Raw genomic sequence first — 16,140 nt, 5'->3', positions numbered from 1 at the left:
GTTCAGGTAAGCTAAAAGAATGATAAACTTTGTTGATGGAGTCACCATTTTTGTTTATGAGATGACACAATAAACTGATACGCCTTGTCTCCTCACTGATCACCCCTGTAGGGGAAATCACGATGCATGCTTTAAATCTTGTGGATGCAATAAAATGTGTATCACTCTCTGGATGAATGGTCAAGAAATTCCCGTTAGCTTGGTGCTCGAACGTCGCGGGAACTTCACTTCCTGGTAAAACTCTCAATCTTTGAAAGAAGGATTGTTGGATAATGTCTCTTCGTGCTTCTTGGTTCAGTTTAAAGCAATTGGTGAAATTGTAGTCCACATATGAACTTAAGCTTAAGGCGAAAGTTATACTCTCCAGTGATTCACAGTCACATGCATTTAACCACATGAGCCTACAGGGGCGGATCTATGTGTAAAGGAGGTGGGGCACGTGCCCCACACTCATTCTTGATAATTCTTCAGTTTGATCTATTGTGTATAAAATATCTTAGCACATTTGGTAAAAAGTGCCACATATTATGTCAAAGGTGGAGGGTTCAATGCCTCTCATCTACAATTGTTTATCATATTTTATGTTTTGGCCTTGTCTTAATATTTCTAAAAAAAAATTCTTTATTAGTATTCATCAGCTGTGCCCCATGTAAATTTTTCTCCTGGATCCGCCACTGTGAGCCTAAGAGGAAGCTGTGGCAGCGATTTCAGTTTTCTACATCCCCCTATATGAAGGCAGTTTAGCGCATGCAGATCTTTGATCCAATCTGGAATCTTCTCAATGCCCGTACACCTTAGGTCTAGATACGTTAGACTTTCAGGGAGATATGTTAGTGTCTTAAGGTTTCCACTACCTCTTATAAGGAGAGGCGTAAGACGAGTGCAAAGCATTATTGATGTAGGTAGTTCTTCTACCAATGTGTCATCTATAACGAGTCTTGAGATATGCGTAGAAATACCTGGAAATTTTTTCATTTGTGGGCATCCATACATGTTGACGAAATTAAGAGACGCCAAATTGATGAGAGTTGGAACAACTTCTAGCTTTGTGCAGTTGTGTATTACCAACGTCTGTAGTTTTCTAAGTTCCGAAAAGGAGGAAGGAATCTCTACCAAACTCTTGCAATGGCTCAGTTCCAATCTCTCGAGATTTGTAGCATTTGAAAGATCTGGAAGTTCCTTTAAATGAGAGGATCGTGTCAAATCCATTTTCTTGAGATTTGTAAGTGGCTGAGTATTAAAACACAAGCAAAGAAAAAACATTAGAACATAATGAGAAAGTAAATGTACATATTTATATTCCAAGTAGATAATTTAACCTGTGTTCCTTGCCAAAGCTTCTCAAGATGGCTCTCTTGCAAATCAAGCTCTATAAGATATTCTGGATGAAATGTAGTAGGAAAAGCATTTCTTGGATATGCTTTCCAGCGAAGTAACCTTAGATGAGGTGGAAACTCTAAGTCTTCATGTATGCCCACTCGATCATTTTTTACATTTCTTGTATTGTAGATACTTAGGAATCGAAGATTACACATTCTTTTGAAAGCTCCCTCATTTATGAAAACTTTGTTGATTCGAGATGTATCAAGGGATATGCCTAAAGCAGCTCTTGTATCCTAAAATATATACTCCAAATGAACAATTTCTTAGTACAACGGAAAAAATGCAAACCTTTACCAAATAATAATTCAAATCGAAGTAAAAAACTTACTTTATCATTCTCGAGGACATAACAAATCTCATCTGCATCAATTAAGATGTTGCGTTTCCAAGGCTCTTGTCTATGAATTTGTTGTCTACCCACTAGTTGTAGTAATTTGTGCATTACTATTGTTCCACTAGTAGATGTATAAATAAGTGATTTATTGGTTAGGATTTTCAACCCATTTTTGACATCCAAGTTACTGTCAGCGAGCATTGCAATCACATGATCATCTTTGTGGTAGTTGAAAAAGACCGCAATGTAGAGAAATAGAGATTGTTCTTCCTCATGTAAACTATCATACCCAACTCTAAGTGCTCCCTCGATATTTCGATCAATGCTAGTTTCTAGCCTGTCCAATAGAGCTTCCCACTCACCCTCCCCCTTCCCACGTAAACATGAGCCCATGACACGCAGAGCCAATGGAAGGTTATCAAAAATACTTATTACTCTTTCTGTAAGATTTTTGAAACCATCAGGTGGAGAGCTTTTTCTAAAAGCATATAGACAAAAGATCTCAAGAGCTTTGTCTATAGATGGAAAACCCACATGGTAAGTATTGTTGATACCATGTTGCCTCAAAATCTCTTGATCTTCTGTGGTCACAACGATCCTACTCCCCGGACCAAACCAACTAGTCTCATTAGCCAAAGCCTCCAATTGCTTTAGATCATTCACATCATCAAGAATGATAAACACTTTTTGGTCGCATAGCCTTTCTTGTATTGCACCTAAATGGTATATCCTCATACCATTTTGGTTTAAAATCTTTGATAGAAGCTGCTCTTGTAAACGCAGCTTCAAGCCATACTCGTCAAGACCACTATTATAGCTTCCTCTAAGATTCTCCACAAAACAACTAAGCTGGAAACTACTTGAGAGTAGACTATGTAAAGCTCTGGCAATGGTAGTCTTACCAATGCCTGCAGGGCCACATATCCCAACTATCAAAGCTCCATCCTCATAATCTAAATCTAATAAATACTTCATTTTCTCCAAGTGTGCTTCAAGTCCAACCATATCGTCAAAATCTCTGGCGATTGTAGTGTTTAGTTTGTTTGAAATATCTCTGGAAATCTTTTCAATCATCTTTGATTCATTGTCCCTAACAAGTGAGAAAGAATAATTTCAAAAAAGAAACAATCTCAAATTAATTAAAAGGAACAAAAAAAAAAAAACAAACCAGTTTTGGAAGTGTTCTCCAGCTATGTTTCCCACATGGTTCAAAGCTTGACTCCATCTTCGCCTCTTCTCTTTCTTACTTCGGGCACACGTTTGAACGAAAGCCTTACCAAACTCTCCCGTCTGTTTCCGCACATCAAATGGATCTACTCCATAAAAGACCGTCATCACTATTTGTCCCATAGCTTCCTTACACTCGATAATCTCCAACAACTCGTCCAAGCACCAGCTCGAAGAAGCATAGTTCTTTGATAGTAAGACGATTGAGATTCTTGATTCCCTAATCGCTTGTGTGAGAGCAGGTGCGATGATTTGGCTTCTCTCAATCCCTTGATCATCGAACATCGTGATCCCATTGTAGTTAAACTCTTTACGTAAATGACTCAGAAATGTTTTGCGGACATCAGCTCCGTGGAAGCTCGCAAAGACGCGGTATCTCCAGGTGCGGGACGAAGAAGAGGAAGAAGAAGAAGAAGCCATGAGATAAAATGGCGAGAAACGTTCAAGATCACATATACACAAATATTGTTTCTGGATGAGCCGTATATGAAAAAGCAATTGAAAAACGCGTATCCATTATATTGACTTTTGACTTCTGAGTTAGAGAGAGATAAAGTTAATTTTATTATGGTGCTAATACCGAAATAGAAGACTTTTGAAGTTAAAATTATATTACGGGCAATTCGAGTCAAGGAATAAAAACACGTTTTGCTAGCACTGATCATTTCTATGGTCTGACTGTGCGTTTTATATACCAAGAAAAGGATATATATATATATATATATATATATATATGTTAGTATTAGTAAAATAAATACTTTGGAATTATCTTTTCGTCTTTTTTTTTTTTTTTTTGTTTTTTATATATGTCGAAGGATCCAGTTTACTTCTAAAATGTTTGCACTCACGTCGTGGATTAATTATTGTAAGCTTAAAAATAGTATTAGAGTGCACGATTATATATATATTTTATAAAATTTCATTTCATTATGCTTGGACGCTTTGATATATTATTCGAGATTTGAATATAATAAAAAATTTGAAATCTTAGTTTATCTATCCAGGTGAAAAAGATTTAGGTGTTGACTGGTTCTCCTGTTATCTCCTATAAACGCTGCGTTTGTGGGTGGTAGCGGTTGCTAACGATTAGAACTAATCACATAAAACGTTTCTAATCGCTCTTAATCGCTTCCAACCGTTTCAAATCACTGAATTCCAAAAGGTGTTTCTCGCAAACGTTTGCGGTTGCGGGTGATTGCGGTTGGATTTTTTTTTTTAATAAAAAACTTAAAAGAAATCAATAATAATTAAATTCTTTTGTGTTATATCTTCTATCTAACCATTTTACTCATTAAGGATGGGAGAAAATGAAGTACAGATACGATTACAGACATTATAAAATAAACAATTAGAAGAAAATAATATTCCAATTAACAATAACCCAGAAAGTTTGATGTAAATTTAATGACACATCGCACATAAGTTCAAAAAAATCTAAATAAATATAATATTTCATCAGAAATTTTTAAAAAATAAGATTATTTGTGAAAAATATTAAAACAAATCACCAGTGACTCTTCTCAACTCTCACTTAACCATTCCTACCGATGCAAATATTGACCCACGATCGAAGAGAAAAGAGAAAAGATCTACGATCTAAAGCATATGTTTTGTCATTTATCAAATTACCTGATTAAATTTTTGGTGAAAAGCCAAATGCATAAAAGAAGAAGTATTTCAATATGAAATTTATTTGTTTTTTGAATAATTATTTTAGTATTTTTTAATAAATTTAAATTATAAATCAAGTTTAATTAAAAATTTTGTGTTTTTAAACATTTATATATTATATATCACATTTATTATGTTCCAATCGCTATTGCATACGCTAGTCAACCAGTCGTAAATCTCCCGCAAACGCACCAATTTTAAACTGCTAAACCAGTCGTTCAAAATGCTTAATAACATTTGAAACCGCAATCGCCCGCTTGCGCAATCTTCCACAACCGCAACTGCAACCACAGCGTTTGAACCAGTCAAGCCCTTAACTGATAGAACGCTAAATCCTTAGACCAAATCCATCGCTACAAGCGATTAACGTTTCTCCAAAAAAAGAAATAGTATTTAATTATAAACTTTTTTTATTTTTTTAATTGAAATGACTACTAAATAACTAACATGTGTGTACTATAGTAGTGGTTAAAAAACATTTATAAAAGTCCAATTCGAGAAACTTTCTTTCTCTTTCTTTAGTTTTTAATATTTTTATTAATTAAATTTTGTTGAGCATCCTTACAGAATTCTCCACTGGACATACCTTTATATACTTAAAAACACCTCCATCCGTTGTGTTTTGGAGGATTCCAAAAAAAAAAAACTATATAATAATAATAATCTGAATAAATACAAGTAACATTTTCAAATTTTCGTCGTATCTTTTCGCTAACTAATTTTTTTCTTTTTAAAAAAAACTCATATGTTTGCTTATGTTTATTGTAGAGTTGTGTTTTTTATTATAAAAGAAAATCATACGGTTGTTTATGTTTATTATAGAGTTATGTTTTTTCAATATATCTTATTTACAACTTTTCGTTCTAAGATTTATGTTTATTTAAATATTTATGTTGTCTCCTTTTTAGATAACTAACAAATTAATAAATTTTTATTCGCTGACACAAATTTTTCGTTTTATGCTGAATCTAAATAATCTAACTAAAGATGATTCTATAATCTAACTAAAGTTAGAAATGATTATATAATATAAAAATTTAATTGCTTTAGTTATATAACTTACAATTGCATTTATTTATCGTCACTTTTCGTAAAATATGTGTTTTTAAGATTTAACTATTTTATCTTTTATTTTTAGAACTTGTGTATTTTTTATTATAATTATTGGTTGATATATTTTCACTCAAGATGAAACTTATTTTACTTTTAAAATTATTCTATCAGAAAAATATTTTACTTATTATATTTTTTTATTTGATATTCTCATTTAGGATCACTTCGTCGTAATATTTGTTTATGCGTAATATAAATATCAATAACTCTTATGATGTTTGTTATTCTTTACAATAAATTTCATAAAATATCTTATACTTATAATACATACAAATTATTAATAATTTGCCTTGATACAAGTAGAGTTGTCTCGATTCATTATGACTTTTCATTTAATAATTTTTATCTAGAGTTGAGTTCTTTTACCATATTATTTTTTTATTATAAGTTTTTTATTTTGTTGGTTGTGTTTTTTTAAATTCACATTTATATATGTTTAACATTTATGAAGTTTTAGCTCTATTTATTATTTTCTTCTTTTGAAATAATTATTAACTTTGTTATTTAGCATATATTTTTAAATAATTTTATAATATATAATTTTAAATTTGAAATTAATTTAACTTGTTTTGAAATACTTTTCCCGCGACATCGCGAGGGGTCTAAGTCCTAGTTAATATATGTTCTAGACACCGTGAGAGATAGAACTTGGTTCTAAATTAGGATGTTTTAGAAACGTTTTTGTTGTAAATGTTTGCTTCATATGGGTTTATTTGGTCTGAACCATGAATTGGGCCTATATTGATGTGAAGCCCATACAGGATCCGGGTTGTGTGGTATGCAGGACTAAACCGACATAAGCTCTAGGGTTTCACTATACAAAGGAAGGTAGGATTGAAAAAACAGGACATGCACGAAGAGCACGCACTAAAGAAGCTGGTGGTACGCTGGTGACGGCTGTAGGGCACAGCGCTGTGCTGTGCAGGGCAGACGCAGAGATGCAGGGCGCAGTGCAGAGAGCAAGCGCAGGGCGTCGTACATGGAGCTTGAAGTTGTGCGTAGAACCATGATAAAGGAGCAGAAGCTTGGCTGGAGTTGAAGGGCTGAGAGCCGGACAGAACCTTGTCTAGATTTAAGGTGTCTTCAGGACACTCTGATGAGAGGCAAAGGTGGAGCTGCTTCTTTGGGGTTCTGGAGGTGTTTCAGGGTTATACATGGAGGGGAGAGCTGAACCAGAGACAGAGAGAGGGGAAGAAAAAAAGCTAGATCTACTATGTATTTTCTTCTTCAGGTTTCTTTGTAGTTGTTAGTTCTCTAAGCTTGTATATGAAACACTAGTGTAAAATCTTGGTTGATTGATAGTGGATGTTTGTGGGAGAAGGTTCCCACACGAGATGTACCCTCCAAATGAGGGGAACTCGTTAAATCTCTGTGTTATGTTTATGTTATGCAAACTAATCTGTGAAGTAGAAGACGAGTAGGGGCAGAGTCGCGGTATGCGGTTCACTACAGAGGTGAATCGGGGTCTGCGATTCTCAACAAGTGGTATCAGAGCTCGGGCTCAGGATTTCACATACTTAGGCATGACGTTGTAAACATACAAGGAGGATCCAAAGACTGTTGTAGAAGACTCGAAGGTTAAATCAATTATGGGGTTGGTTTAAGGTGGAGTTATCTGCAGTGTTTGATTCAGGTTCATGGATGGATGTGTGAAGGTGATTTGCACTTGGCTTTGAAGAAGGAATTGAAGCATCATCCATAAGGCTCAAAACTTATCAAAACAGGAGTTCAGTTTTCCACTGTAATCATAAGGTACATGTGTTATTCTGTTTTGAAGCCTCTGAATTCAGTTTAAGGAATCTAGACATTGGGAGAACAAAAGGATGTAGACGTCTTCAACTATTGAATAGTCAGTTTTTGGTTGGTGAAAGTCTATGTGGTCGTGTTCATGAATTGGTTGAAGGTACAACTACATGAGTCACAGATTTACTAAGGGACGCCTTCAGAGTTGAATCTGTGTAAGAGGGTTGTTAGGTCAGCTAGTTGTGTCGAAGATTCAGATGAGTATGAATGGACCATGAAATTTGTGTGGAAGTTGTCAGATTTGAGAGGTGTTGGGTGAATGGTTAAGTCTCAGGAATGGATCAGTTTGTTAGAGATTTGAAAGGACTACAATCTAGGTAGGTTTACAGTGAATGAGAATGCAGAAAAGTACCCACAATCGAAGTTGTAGTCAGTGATATTATCTTTGTCAAGGTGGAGTTTGCTCTACAAGGTGACTTAAAATCTCTAGAAAACTTTTGTAGACGTTGCAGGATTGTGCAAGAGTTTGCAAGTAGGTGCAAGAATCTACAAGGCTGGTGCAAGGTGACTGGGGTTAGGTTTTGCATTGAGAAGAGAATCAGAAACAGAAAAGTTTTGGTTCGCGTGTTTGCATCTACAGAGATGATCTGGTGGATGAATCTTCTGAAGGTATCACTTGCAGGAAGTTTAAGTGTTTTGTTGACACTTATTAAGGAAGCATGTGAGTATAAGGGGAAGATTCAAGTAGATCTCTAGTGGTTAAAGATGCAGGTTATGATAGACAAGACTAGTAGAAGATTAGTGGGTCTAGCAGCATCATTAAGTTTCTCAGGAGAGTCACTTACATGCAGGTTAAGTGAGGATTCATCAATGGTGAAGACATGTCAAGTTGTATTGATGAATGGTGAGAAAAAGTATGATGCTGGTACCAAGGTTCTTCTTGGTAAGGTCTGTAAAAGTGAAAAACTATTGCAGAGGTATGTTACAACAGGTGTGACTTCATGGATTCTAGAGTGAAGCACTAAAGTATGTTACAAGGAGACTAGCAGAGGTTCAAAAGCTGTTGGTCGTACATCCGTTTTAACATGAGGTTGAGCAAGAGTTTGTATGTAAGATCATACAGACTGGGTTCATAAGCAGATGGTTAAACAGATGGGATGTAAACTCAATCTCAGGAGTAATGCATTGGGTTGAGATTGTATTACAGGATGAATTAGAGATTGTTTCATGCTTGAAGCATGTATGATTCATGTGTTCTGCATGGGATTCAAGGAAGTTTGGTTCAAGCTCAGTGCACATGAGAAGAATCAAAGGTCGACCAAGTGAATATGGTTGCAGACGAATACAGTGATGTACAATCATGATAACAGGTCTGTGGTACTTATAAGAAGCCATGGAAGAGGTTATGATGGTTTGTGCTGAGAGGTTGATATCTTAGGCTTTACTTTTCTAAAGGTTTTCAAGACCAAAGTTCTACAAGCAAATCATGTGTTACCTGTGGGTGAATCAAAAGTTCTGGTTCTAGGTGGAGCTGTTGTGAGAAACAAGGGAATTAAGTAAAGGTCTTCATATGTGTTTCTAAGACCAGGAGAAACAAGGTTGAAGAAGATGATTTGTGTAAAGAGTTACACGAACTTGTTGGGACAACTGAATATCACCGTAAGCTATTTAGACAAGTTGTCAAGAACAAGGTGAAGTTGTATTGCTTCGCATACTGAAATTTCAGAAAGTTCGAACATAGGGACAGTCATGAGACAGTCTAAGGATTCGATAGGTGCTGGGAATTTCAGAGCAATGTCAGAGTATAGCATTGGAGAACACAAAGGAACATTCAATGGTTGGTTGTGTTCTGTTTTGATTATCAAGGAATCAAGGTTGTAAGGGTTTCTTCAGTTGTCGGGTTCAGTGGTCAGAGTTCGTCTACAGGTGGGATTACAGTCATCAGAAGAAGGAAGCTTGAGAAAGATTCGCGAATCTCTTGAAGTTTCTGAAGATGAAGTTGAAAATTCCTAAGGTGGACGAAGATAAGGATCATTAGAAGTTGCATGTTCTACAAAAGAAGACAAGATTTGTTTTTTTTCTTCTTAGGAAAGAATCAACAAAAAGGGAATTTTGTGAGTTGGACCAAATGAAGCAAAATGTGGAGTTTGTTGTAAATGTTTGCTTCATATGGGTTTATTTGGTCTGAACCATGAACTGAGCCTATATTGATGTGAAGCCCATACAGGATCCGGGTTGTGTGGTATGCAGGACTAAACCGACATAAGCTCTAGGGGTTCACTATACAAAGGAAGTTAGGGTTGAAAAAACAGGACATGCAAGAAAAGCATGCGCTAAAGAAGCTAGTTGTACGCTGGTGACGGCTGTAGGGCACAGTGCAGGGCGCTGTGTAGGGCAGACGCAGAGATGCGACGCAGTGCAGAGAGCATGCGCAGGGCGTCGTACATGGAACTTGAAGTTGTGCGTAGAACCATGATAAAGCAGAAGCTTGGCTGGAGTCGAAGGGCTGAGAGCCGGACATAACCTTGTATAGGTCTAAGGTGTCTTCAGGACACTCTGATTAGAGACAAAGGTGGAGCTGCTTCTTTGGGGTTCTGGATGTGTTTCAGGGTTATACATGGAGGGGAGAGCTGAACCAGAGACAGAGAGAGGGAAAGAAGAAAAGCTAGATCTACTATGTATTTTCTTCTTCAGGTTTCTTTGTAGTTGTTAGTTCTCTAAGCTTGTATATGAAACACTAGTGTAAAACCTTGGTTGATTGATAGTGGATGTTTGTGGGAGAAGGTTCCTACACAAGATGTACCATCTGCATGAGGGAAACTCGTAAATATATGTGTTATGTTTATGTTATGCAAACTTATCTGTGAAGTAGAAAAGAAGTAGTAAATATATTACAGAGGTGAATCGGGATCTGCGATTCTCAATAGTTTCTAAATGAAAAATAACCAGATGTCATGCACATATTAATCTAAGTAATAAAAAATGAAGAAGAAAATTTATAGAACCACAACCGATAAAGATGAAAAACATTACCTTAACTAGCTCACGGGATGATAAAAAAATTAAACGAGAAACGTTAACTCAAACTCTAGTATATTGTAACAGCGCCTAAGTTTCAAACACAATAAATTAACTATTTATATGATTTTTTTTTGGCCAAACTAATAATTTTCATTGAAATTAAGTCTCAAACTCACTCTAAAGAGGAGGAGTTACAGCCCAAATAGAAGGGAAATACAAAGAAAGAAGGCAAGAAGTGCCTACAAAAACTCCAAAAGAAAAGAAACCAGGGATAAATGCAAGATACAGTTTTACAAAGGAAGATACGCGAGATCGAAACATTACAATCGCACCCCGAAGTGTTACAAGCTCCGCAACTAAGGCAGAGGAAGCTAACAACCGGGAGGAAGATCCTTGCAAAGCTGGTGAAGCTTGATCATCCAAACCACTAGCAAGAGGGACATTTGGGAAGAGAAAGAGTTCGTTGGTGCCAAGATGAGGAAGCATAGCTCTAAGCAGAGACTGATCTTCCCAAATTACATCGACATAAACAAAGATGCCGATGCTAAAGGTCGGGACAAAGCCCTTAGTAACAAACAATATTAGAACAAATCTAATAGAGACCTCAATACAAGGTGAAACAAAAATACAAAATACAGTTGATGTCACACGCTTACAATCTAATAAAGCGTGACATCAACTGTACTTTGTATTTTTGTTTTTTTTTGTTTTTTTTTTGGCAAAGTATACAAACCTTAGGTTAAGCTTCTTTTTGTAAAACCTCAAACATTCATTTATATGATATTCACATTCCTATAAAAGAAAAAAGATTACTCTGAAAAAGATTAGTTTTGACTATTGAGTGTCAATAATATATGATCCTAGATATCAGAAGAATGGTTTAAAATAAACATAGAAAAAAAAAAGTTTCTAAAGGAGGATCGCCATTTTTAGGAGTGTTTGAAGCTCATATGCAAATAACCTCAGACTTTAGCATACTGTGTTATCACCCCAAAAAAAAAAAAAAAAAAGAGTGGGCACGGGGTCACTGACTGTTTTAGTCCTTTAGAGCTTCCTGTAACTAGCAAAAATTTATGTGCATTAAAAAAATATAGAAACTATCACCAATGCACATGGATCCTCACGAACCAAGCTTGGACTAGTTACAAAACTACTTTGATTCACTTTTAAGCTACATCAACTCGTTTAGCTCAGTTTATATATGCGACAAACCAAAAAGCCAACTATATATAATCCCAAAAAAAATCCTAAACCAGATTAGTAGATTTCGTGATGTTAAAGATTAGTAGTATTACTGTATTGATTTTCTCTCGTGGCATTCTTTCTTGAAGTTTTAAAGATTGCTAGATATACGTTTTGAAATGATGATAGTTTTTTTTTTTTTTTTTTAATGATTGTAACTTTAGATTAAAATAAGCTTACTGGAAATATTCGAACTACTAAATAAATATAAGTAGACAGAATTAAGCAGATAATGTCAAAGACATGTCTTAAAAAAATTGGTTGGTATGAATGAGGAATATTAAGCTATGGGCCTATGCCCTATGGTTAATTAGAAAAATCGAAATGTGCAGATAAATGTATATGATTGATTGGTTGGTTGTTGGTTAAAATAATAATTATTAGCTCAACAGTCTCATTCCAATAATTACAACTTATTAGTACTAGTCATTATCCAATACAAATTATGGGCCTTCCCTTGGTCGGATCTCACATGGTTAGCTTCATGGAGCATTACTTTCAAGTTTCAACTTTCATTTTCAATGTTTCTTTACAGAGCTTCCAAACAACTCAGGTTCATACATCTTTAAAGACACTGTGAAGAATTTTTAGTTAAAGATATATAAATTTATTTTCAGATATTATGACAAATATTTAACACTCTCATAAAAAAACGCTTTAAGACCTGAAGATGTGCAAAACAATATGCTCTTTTTTAGCCAGAATCTGAGTTTTTTTGCCATCCGGAGTAAGCTAAGAGAACCCACTTTTTGTTCCCTACTTTTTATCCAAAAGCAATGGGGTTTTAGTATTTTATTCGGAAAATGAAGGGCCTGAACCAAAATATAAACCATTTCTAGACAATAATACACATTTGGCAAAACATATTTCAAGAAAAAAAAAAAAGGTAAAGTCTCTGAATGGCTTCGTTGCGGCAAAAGAAGAAGCAACATCCGGCGAAGAGGGCATGGAAAAATTTCACAAACATGGTCAAGTCCAAATTTAGAGACATGGAGATCGCTTCATCGGTCAGAGAATCAACGGCTCGTGTCTTCCGGTTCATCTCTCGCCGTCTCATCGTTCCTTTTAGAACAAGGTACCTCCAAAACAATAGGTATACGGACAAATACTACTACAGCCGCAACGAAAGTTCCCGGCAGTTTCTCAACTTCTCCTCTCGATCTCTCACTAAACCAAAACGTCGTCACTATGGATACGAGGATGACTATTACTCTCAAATCTATCAATACCAAAGCCAAAGCCAAACACGTGGCGATGGGACGAGTGGTAGCAAATCGAAAGTTGTGGGGACAAAAGAGGAGAAAAAGGAAGAAGACGAAGATGGGATGCCGGAGATTGCTGATTCGATGGAAGATGCTTGGAGGAGAGTGGTGGCTGCGTCGCCGCATTTGCAGGTTGACGAGAGAGCCGACGAGTTCATCTACAAGTTTAGAGAAAGTATGAAGATAGAGAAAGAGAGGTCGTTTCTTGAATACCAAGAAAGGTTAAAACGAAGTGCTTGATCGATCACTCTCATCGTGATTGTGTCCGATGATGTCCTTCTTCTGATTTCTCTTGATCAAATTTTCTAAAAGAACTTTGTTTTTTTTTTTTTCACATTTTTTCTTCTTTGTTAAAAAATTCGTGAATTTTCAAAAGTGTTAACAAACTCTTTTCTTCATTTTGTTTTTCCGTTGTAATGTGAATACATATGGCTCACCGTTCTAAATTTTTTGTGAATGTATAAACATTCTTCTTCTGCATAGATAATTTCACTTCAATATAATACTTTTATTAAGCAAATTGTTTTAAATGCAAATTTGAAAAGTAATAAAAAAAAAGCAAGAAAAGGGAAAGTACAACTAAGTTGGACCCAGAAGAACAAATTCTATTTTAAGCTTCCATCACAAATGATGAATCATGATGATACATGCCAACCAATTCCACTCTTAACATTCTTAGAACTGCTTTCTCTTATAACCTCATATGATCATATAGAGTTCTTCACTTTTTCTAGACAGATTAAAATATTTGATAAAACCCTCACTGCAACTTCATAGTAATGGATAATGTAAAGCTGGCATATTAGTTTCTAGATTTACTTGGATCGGTTCAGTTCTGTTCTGGGATGCAAAACAAAAAGGCTACACGCCGATTTGTTTCTTACTGTGTCAGGCACCAAAACAGAAAATGCCAACTTACATGAGTGAACCATGCCCATACATATTCAAATCCGGATCATCTTCATCTTCATAATCTGGTTCTGTAGATGGTCTGCTTCTCTTCGCCTCTCTTGCTATTGATTGTCCTCTCCCTTTCTTCGGCTTTCCCCTGTAATTATATCATATTGGTTAATCAAAAATCAAAAATCATGTACTAGGACAGGTCAGGTCTGAACAAAGTAAAGTAAGCAAGGTTGGGAAACTAACTGTGCACTGGACAAACCACCCTTGGATCGCCCTGGCCCCAACTCAGCTCGTCCATCTATATAATAATACAGAGATAAAGCGTGTAATGAAACGTTTCATAATCAGCAAAGTTGAATTCAGTAGCAGCAGGGTTTACCTTCTCTTCCAACACCAAGCTCTTCAGCCTGAATATATTACCAGGGAAGATCAACATACCAGTCTAAAAACTGCGGTTAACTGTAAGCTACCACTTGAAAACAAACACCTTTTTCACTAAAGAATGCAAACCAACTTTCGAATAAAGAAGGAAGACAGAGTAAATAAACTAACAAATGACAGTCACAAGACAAGACACATAGGGATTTCACAGAACTCTAGATCTTTCACATCATTGATTCATTTTCACACTTGTTTGAATCTACTATAGATATTATTAGCCAATGTAGTAATCAACGATATCTTAAGAAACTGTATCCTCAACCCAAACTACGTACTATAAAGGGAACAAATGGTTCTTTTGGCAGTGATTCGATTGCCCACAAACACGAGAGAGTGAAAAAAAGAGAGAGAGAGCAAAACAAAACAAAAGAAAACCATTTTTTGCATATGAGAGAAGGTGAGAAGATAGAACATACAGCAGGTGATGTGACTGAGGACAAAGAGAAGACTCTGTCTTCAGGCTGAAACTTCCTTGACCTCTTAGCACTGCACAATGGGTTCATATCAGAATCAATCACAAGAAACTTATTAAAAACTGAGAGGAGTTACCACATTCTCTAAAGCAAAAGCAATCAATTGCAAAACACAATACATATATAAGTTCCAATTTGTTCCCACAAAGGCAAGAGAAGAAGAGAATGAGAGAGAGAGAGAGAGAGAGAGAGAGAGAGAGAGACCTGGCACTACTCTTGGAGGAAGACAAAAACCCTTCAAAGCCTTTCAAAGCATTTCCTATATGGCTCGATTCTTGAAGATAGCTTGTCTCCAACTCATAAACCTAAAGATTAAAAAAAAAAAAAAAAAAAAAAACAAAGAACCCACGAGAAAATTGAAATTCGAATTCATAACATTGTGCGGTGCCAATTGAATTGAATTGAATTGAATCAACTCTAGAACATACATAAATGCGCCTAACCTGCTTCTCGATGCTCCGTAACTCTTGGCGAAGCTTCTCTCGCTTGTTTAAAAGGGAAGTGAGCATCGCGCCAGGATCCGTCGCACTCTTTTGCCCTAACGACATTTCCGGGGGAATTGGGTTTTTGCTAAAATTCGACGCGGAGGTAACCGCTGCCTGATTTGAGTCGATTACGAAGGAGTTGTGATGTGCGGAATGCGAATTGGGGTTTCCAATGTTCTTTTTTTCTTTTAACTTTTTTTTTCTTTTCTTTTTTTTTGGGGACGTTTGACCAAATTGTCTACGGCAAAAGTGCCTGCTTTAGTAAAGAAATAATCGAATCAGCTTAGAGACATTACAAACACAAGTAAAGAGAGAAGCAAAGCAATGACTCCGATGTTTTTGGAGCAGTCATAGACCCATCCGTCTTCAAAAGGTTAATTACAACATAGAAGAAGAGAGGCAGAGTTTGTTGAATAGGGTTCTCTGTAATACTTAACTGATTCGGCTTAAGCACTCCGAATCAGGAGGGTCCGGAGAGAGAGTTAGCCTCCTCTAAGGCTGTTTGAGTGTCCTTTATTCTAAAACTGTTGTTTAGTTAGACCGTTGTTTATAAATTATAAACAGACTTCTTATCTTTAGGGGTTTATTCAGTTGTTAAGGGTATGTAGTATATAAATATAATGGTACGTACGTATATTTGGGGATTCTTAGACTAAAACTAATAAACTTTCGATGGACATAGAATTCTCTCGGTGTTATGTTAGAAGTATCTCCGCTTAAAACCCCGCCTCTCCTTAATTATGTTGCTGGTTGGGTAGTTGGGCTACAACACCGAGTTGTCACTTTCTCCCAGAAAATACAAATTTAGACTTTATTAGACTATAAAACTAAAAAACTTTCGA

At 35.9% G+C, this 16,140-nt stretch overlaps 3 protein-coding genes across 6 annotated transcripts; 1 reads left to right on the top strand and 2 right to left on the bottom strand.

The window, feature by feature from the left end:
* Nucleotides 1-504: 504 nt before the first annotated feature.
* LOC104723769 (disease resistance protein RML1A) lies at nucleotides 505-3,478 on the bottom strand. Of its 2 annotated transcripts, XM_010442170.3 has the most exons (5): nucleotides 2,886-3,478; nucleotides 1,712-2,807; nucleotides 1,320-1,616; nucleotides 960-1,230; nucleotides 505-814 (listed from the first exon to the last, which is right to left on the bottom strand). In XM_010442170.3, exons 1-5 carry the CDS (start codon nucleotides 3,362-3,364, stop codon nucleotides 810-812), a joined length of 2,148 nt encoding a protein of 715 aa, XP_010440472.1. In that variant the 5' UTR covers nucleotides 3,365-3,478; the 3' UTR covers nucleotides 505-809. The 2 variants fall into 2 exon arrangements, with proteins under 2 accessions (XP_010440472.1, XP_010440468.1); XM_010442166.3 differs by having other exon boundaries at nucleotides 505-1,230.
* Nucleotides 3,479-12,504: 9,026 nt separating this feature from the next.
* On the top strand, nucleotides 12,505-13,476 carry LOC104723768 (uncharacterized). The gene has a single exon (XM_010442165.3). The coding sequence runs from the start codon at nucleotides 12,634-12,636 to the stop codon at nucleotides 13,234-13,236; it is 603 nt and encodes a 200-aa protein (XP_010440467.1). The 5' UTR covers nucleotides 12,505-12,633; the 3' UTR covers nucleotides 13,237-13,476.
* Nucleotides 13,477-13,483: 7 nt separating this feature from the next.
* On the bottom strand, nucleotides 13,484-15,842 carry LOC104723767 (uncharacterized). Of its 3 annotated transcripts, XM_087475573.1 has the most exons (7): nucleotides 15,736-15,842; nucleotides 15,242-15,551; nucleotides 15,018-15,118; nucleotides 14,757-14,826; nucleotides 14,279-14,306; nucleotides 14,143-14,197; nucleotides 13,484-14,044 (listed from the first exon to the last, which is right to left on the bottom strand). In XM_087475573.1, the coding sequence occupies exons 2-7, from the start codon at nucleotides 15,359-15,361 to the stop codon at nucleotides 13,912-13,914; spliced, it is 507 nt and encodes a 168-aa protein (XP_087331699.1). In that variant the 5' UTR covers nucleotides 15,362-15,551; nucleotides 15,736-15,842; the 3' UTR covers nucleotides 13,484-13,911. The 3 variants fall into 3 exon arrangements, 2 of the variants coding, with proteins under 2 accessions (XP_087331699.1, XP_087331700.1); XR_015572561.1 differs by lacking the exon at nucleotides 15,736-15,842 and having other exon boundaries at nucleotides 14,279-14,371; nucleotides 15,257-15,697; XM_087475574.1 differs by lacking the exon at nucleotides 15,736-15,842 and having other exon boundaries at nucleotides 15,257-15,697.
* Nucleotides 15,843-16,140: the final 298 nt, after the last annotated feature.

The sequence above is a fragment of the Camelina sativa genome, chromosome 11 (assembly GCF_030686135.1).
Source record: "Camelina sativa cultivar CO46 ecotype springtype chromosome 11, ASM3068613v1".
Taxonomy (NCBI): domain Eukaryota; kingdom Viridiplantae; phylum Streptophyta; class Magnoliopsida; order Brassicales; family Brassicaceae; genus Camelina; species Camelina sativa.
The sequence above is the reverse complement of the archived record's forward strand: the minus strand, read 5'-3'. Positions and strand labels throughout refer to the sequence as shown.

What these genes read in the sequence shown, in the direction of transcription:
- LOC104723767 (XM_087475573.1), bottom strand. Translation starts at nt 15,361, where the DNA reads ATGTCGTTAGGGCAAAAGAGTGCGACGGATCCTGGCGCGATGCTCACT. An exon ending in AGCAGGTTAGGCGCATTTAT is followed by an intron (nt 15,119 to 15,241) that starts GTATGTTCTAGA and finishes TTTAATCTTTAG; the next exon opens with GTTTATGAGTTGGAGACAAG. An exon ending in GGTGGTTTGTCCAGTGCACA is followed by an intron (nt 14,045 to 14,142) that starts GTTAGTTTCCCA and finishes ATATAATTACAG; the next exon opens with GGGAAAGCCGAAGAAAGGGA.
- LOC104723768 (XM_010442165.3), top strand. Translation starts at nt 12,634, where the DNA reads ATGGCTTCGTTGCGGCAAAAGAAGAAGCAACATCCGGCGAAGAGGGCA.
- LOC104723769 (XM_010442166.3), bottom strand. Translation starts at nt 3,364, where the DNA reads ATGGCTTCTTCTTCTTCTTCCTCTTCTTCGTCCCGCACCTGGAGATAC. An exon ending in GGAGAACACTTCCAAAACTG is followed by an intron (nt 2,808 to 2,885) that starts GTTTGTTTTTTT and finishes CTCACTTGTTAG; the next exon opens with GGACAATGAATCAAAGATGA. An exon ending in ATGTCCTCGAGAATGATAAA is followed by an intron (nt 1,617 to 1,711) that starts GTAAGTTTTTTA and finishes TATATATTTTAG; the next exon opens with GATACAAGAGCTGCTTTAGG.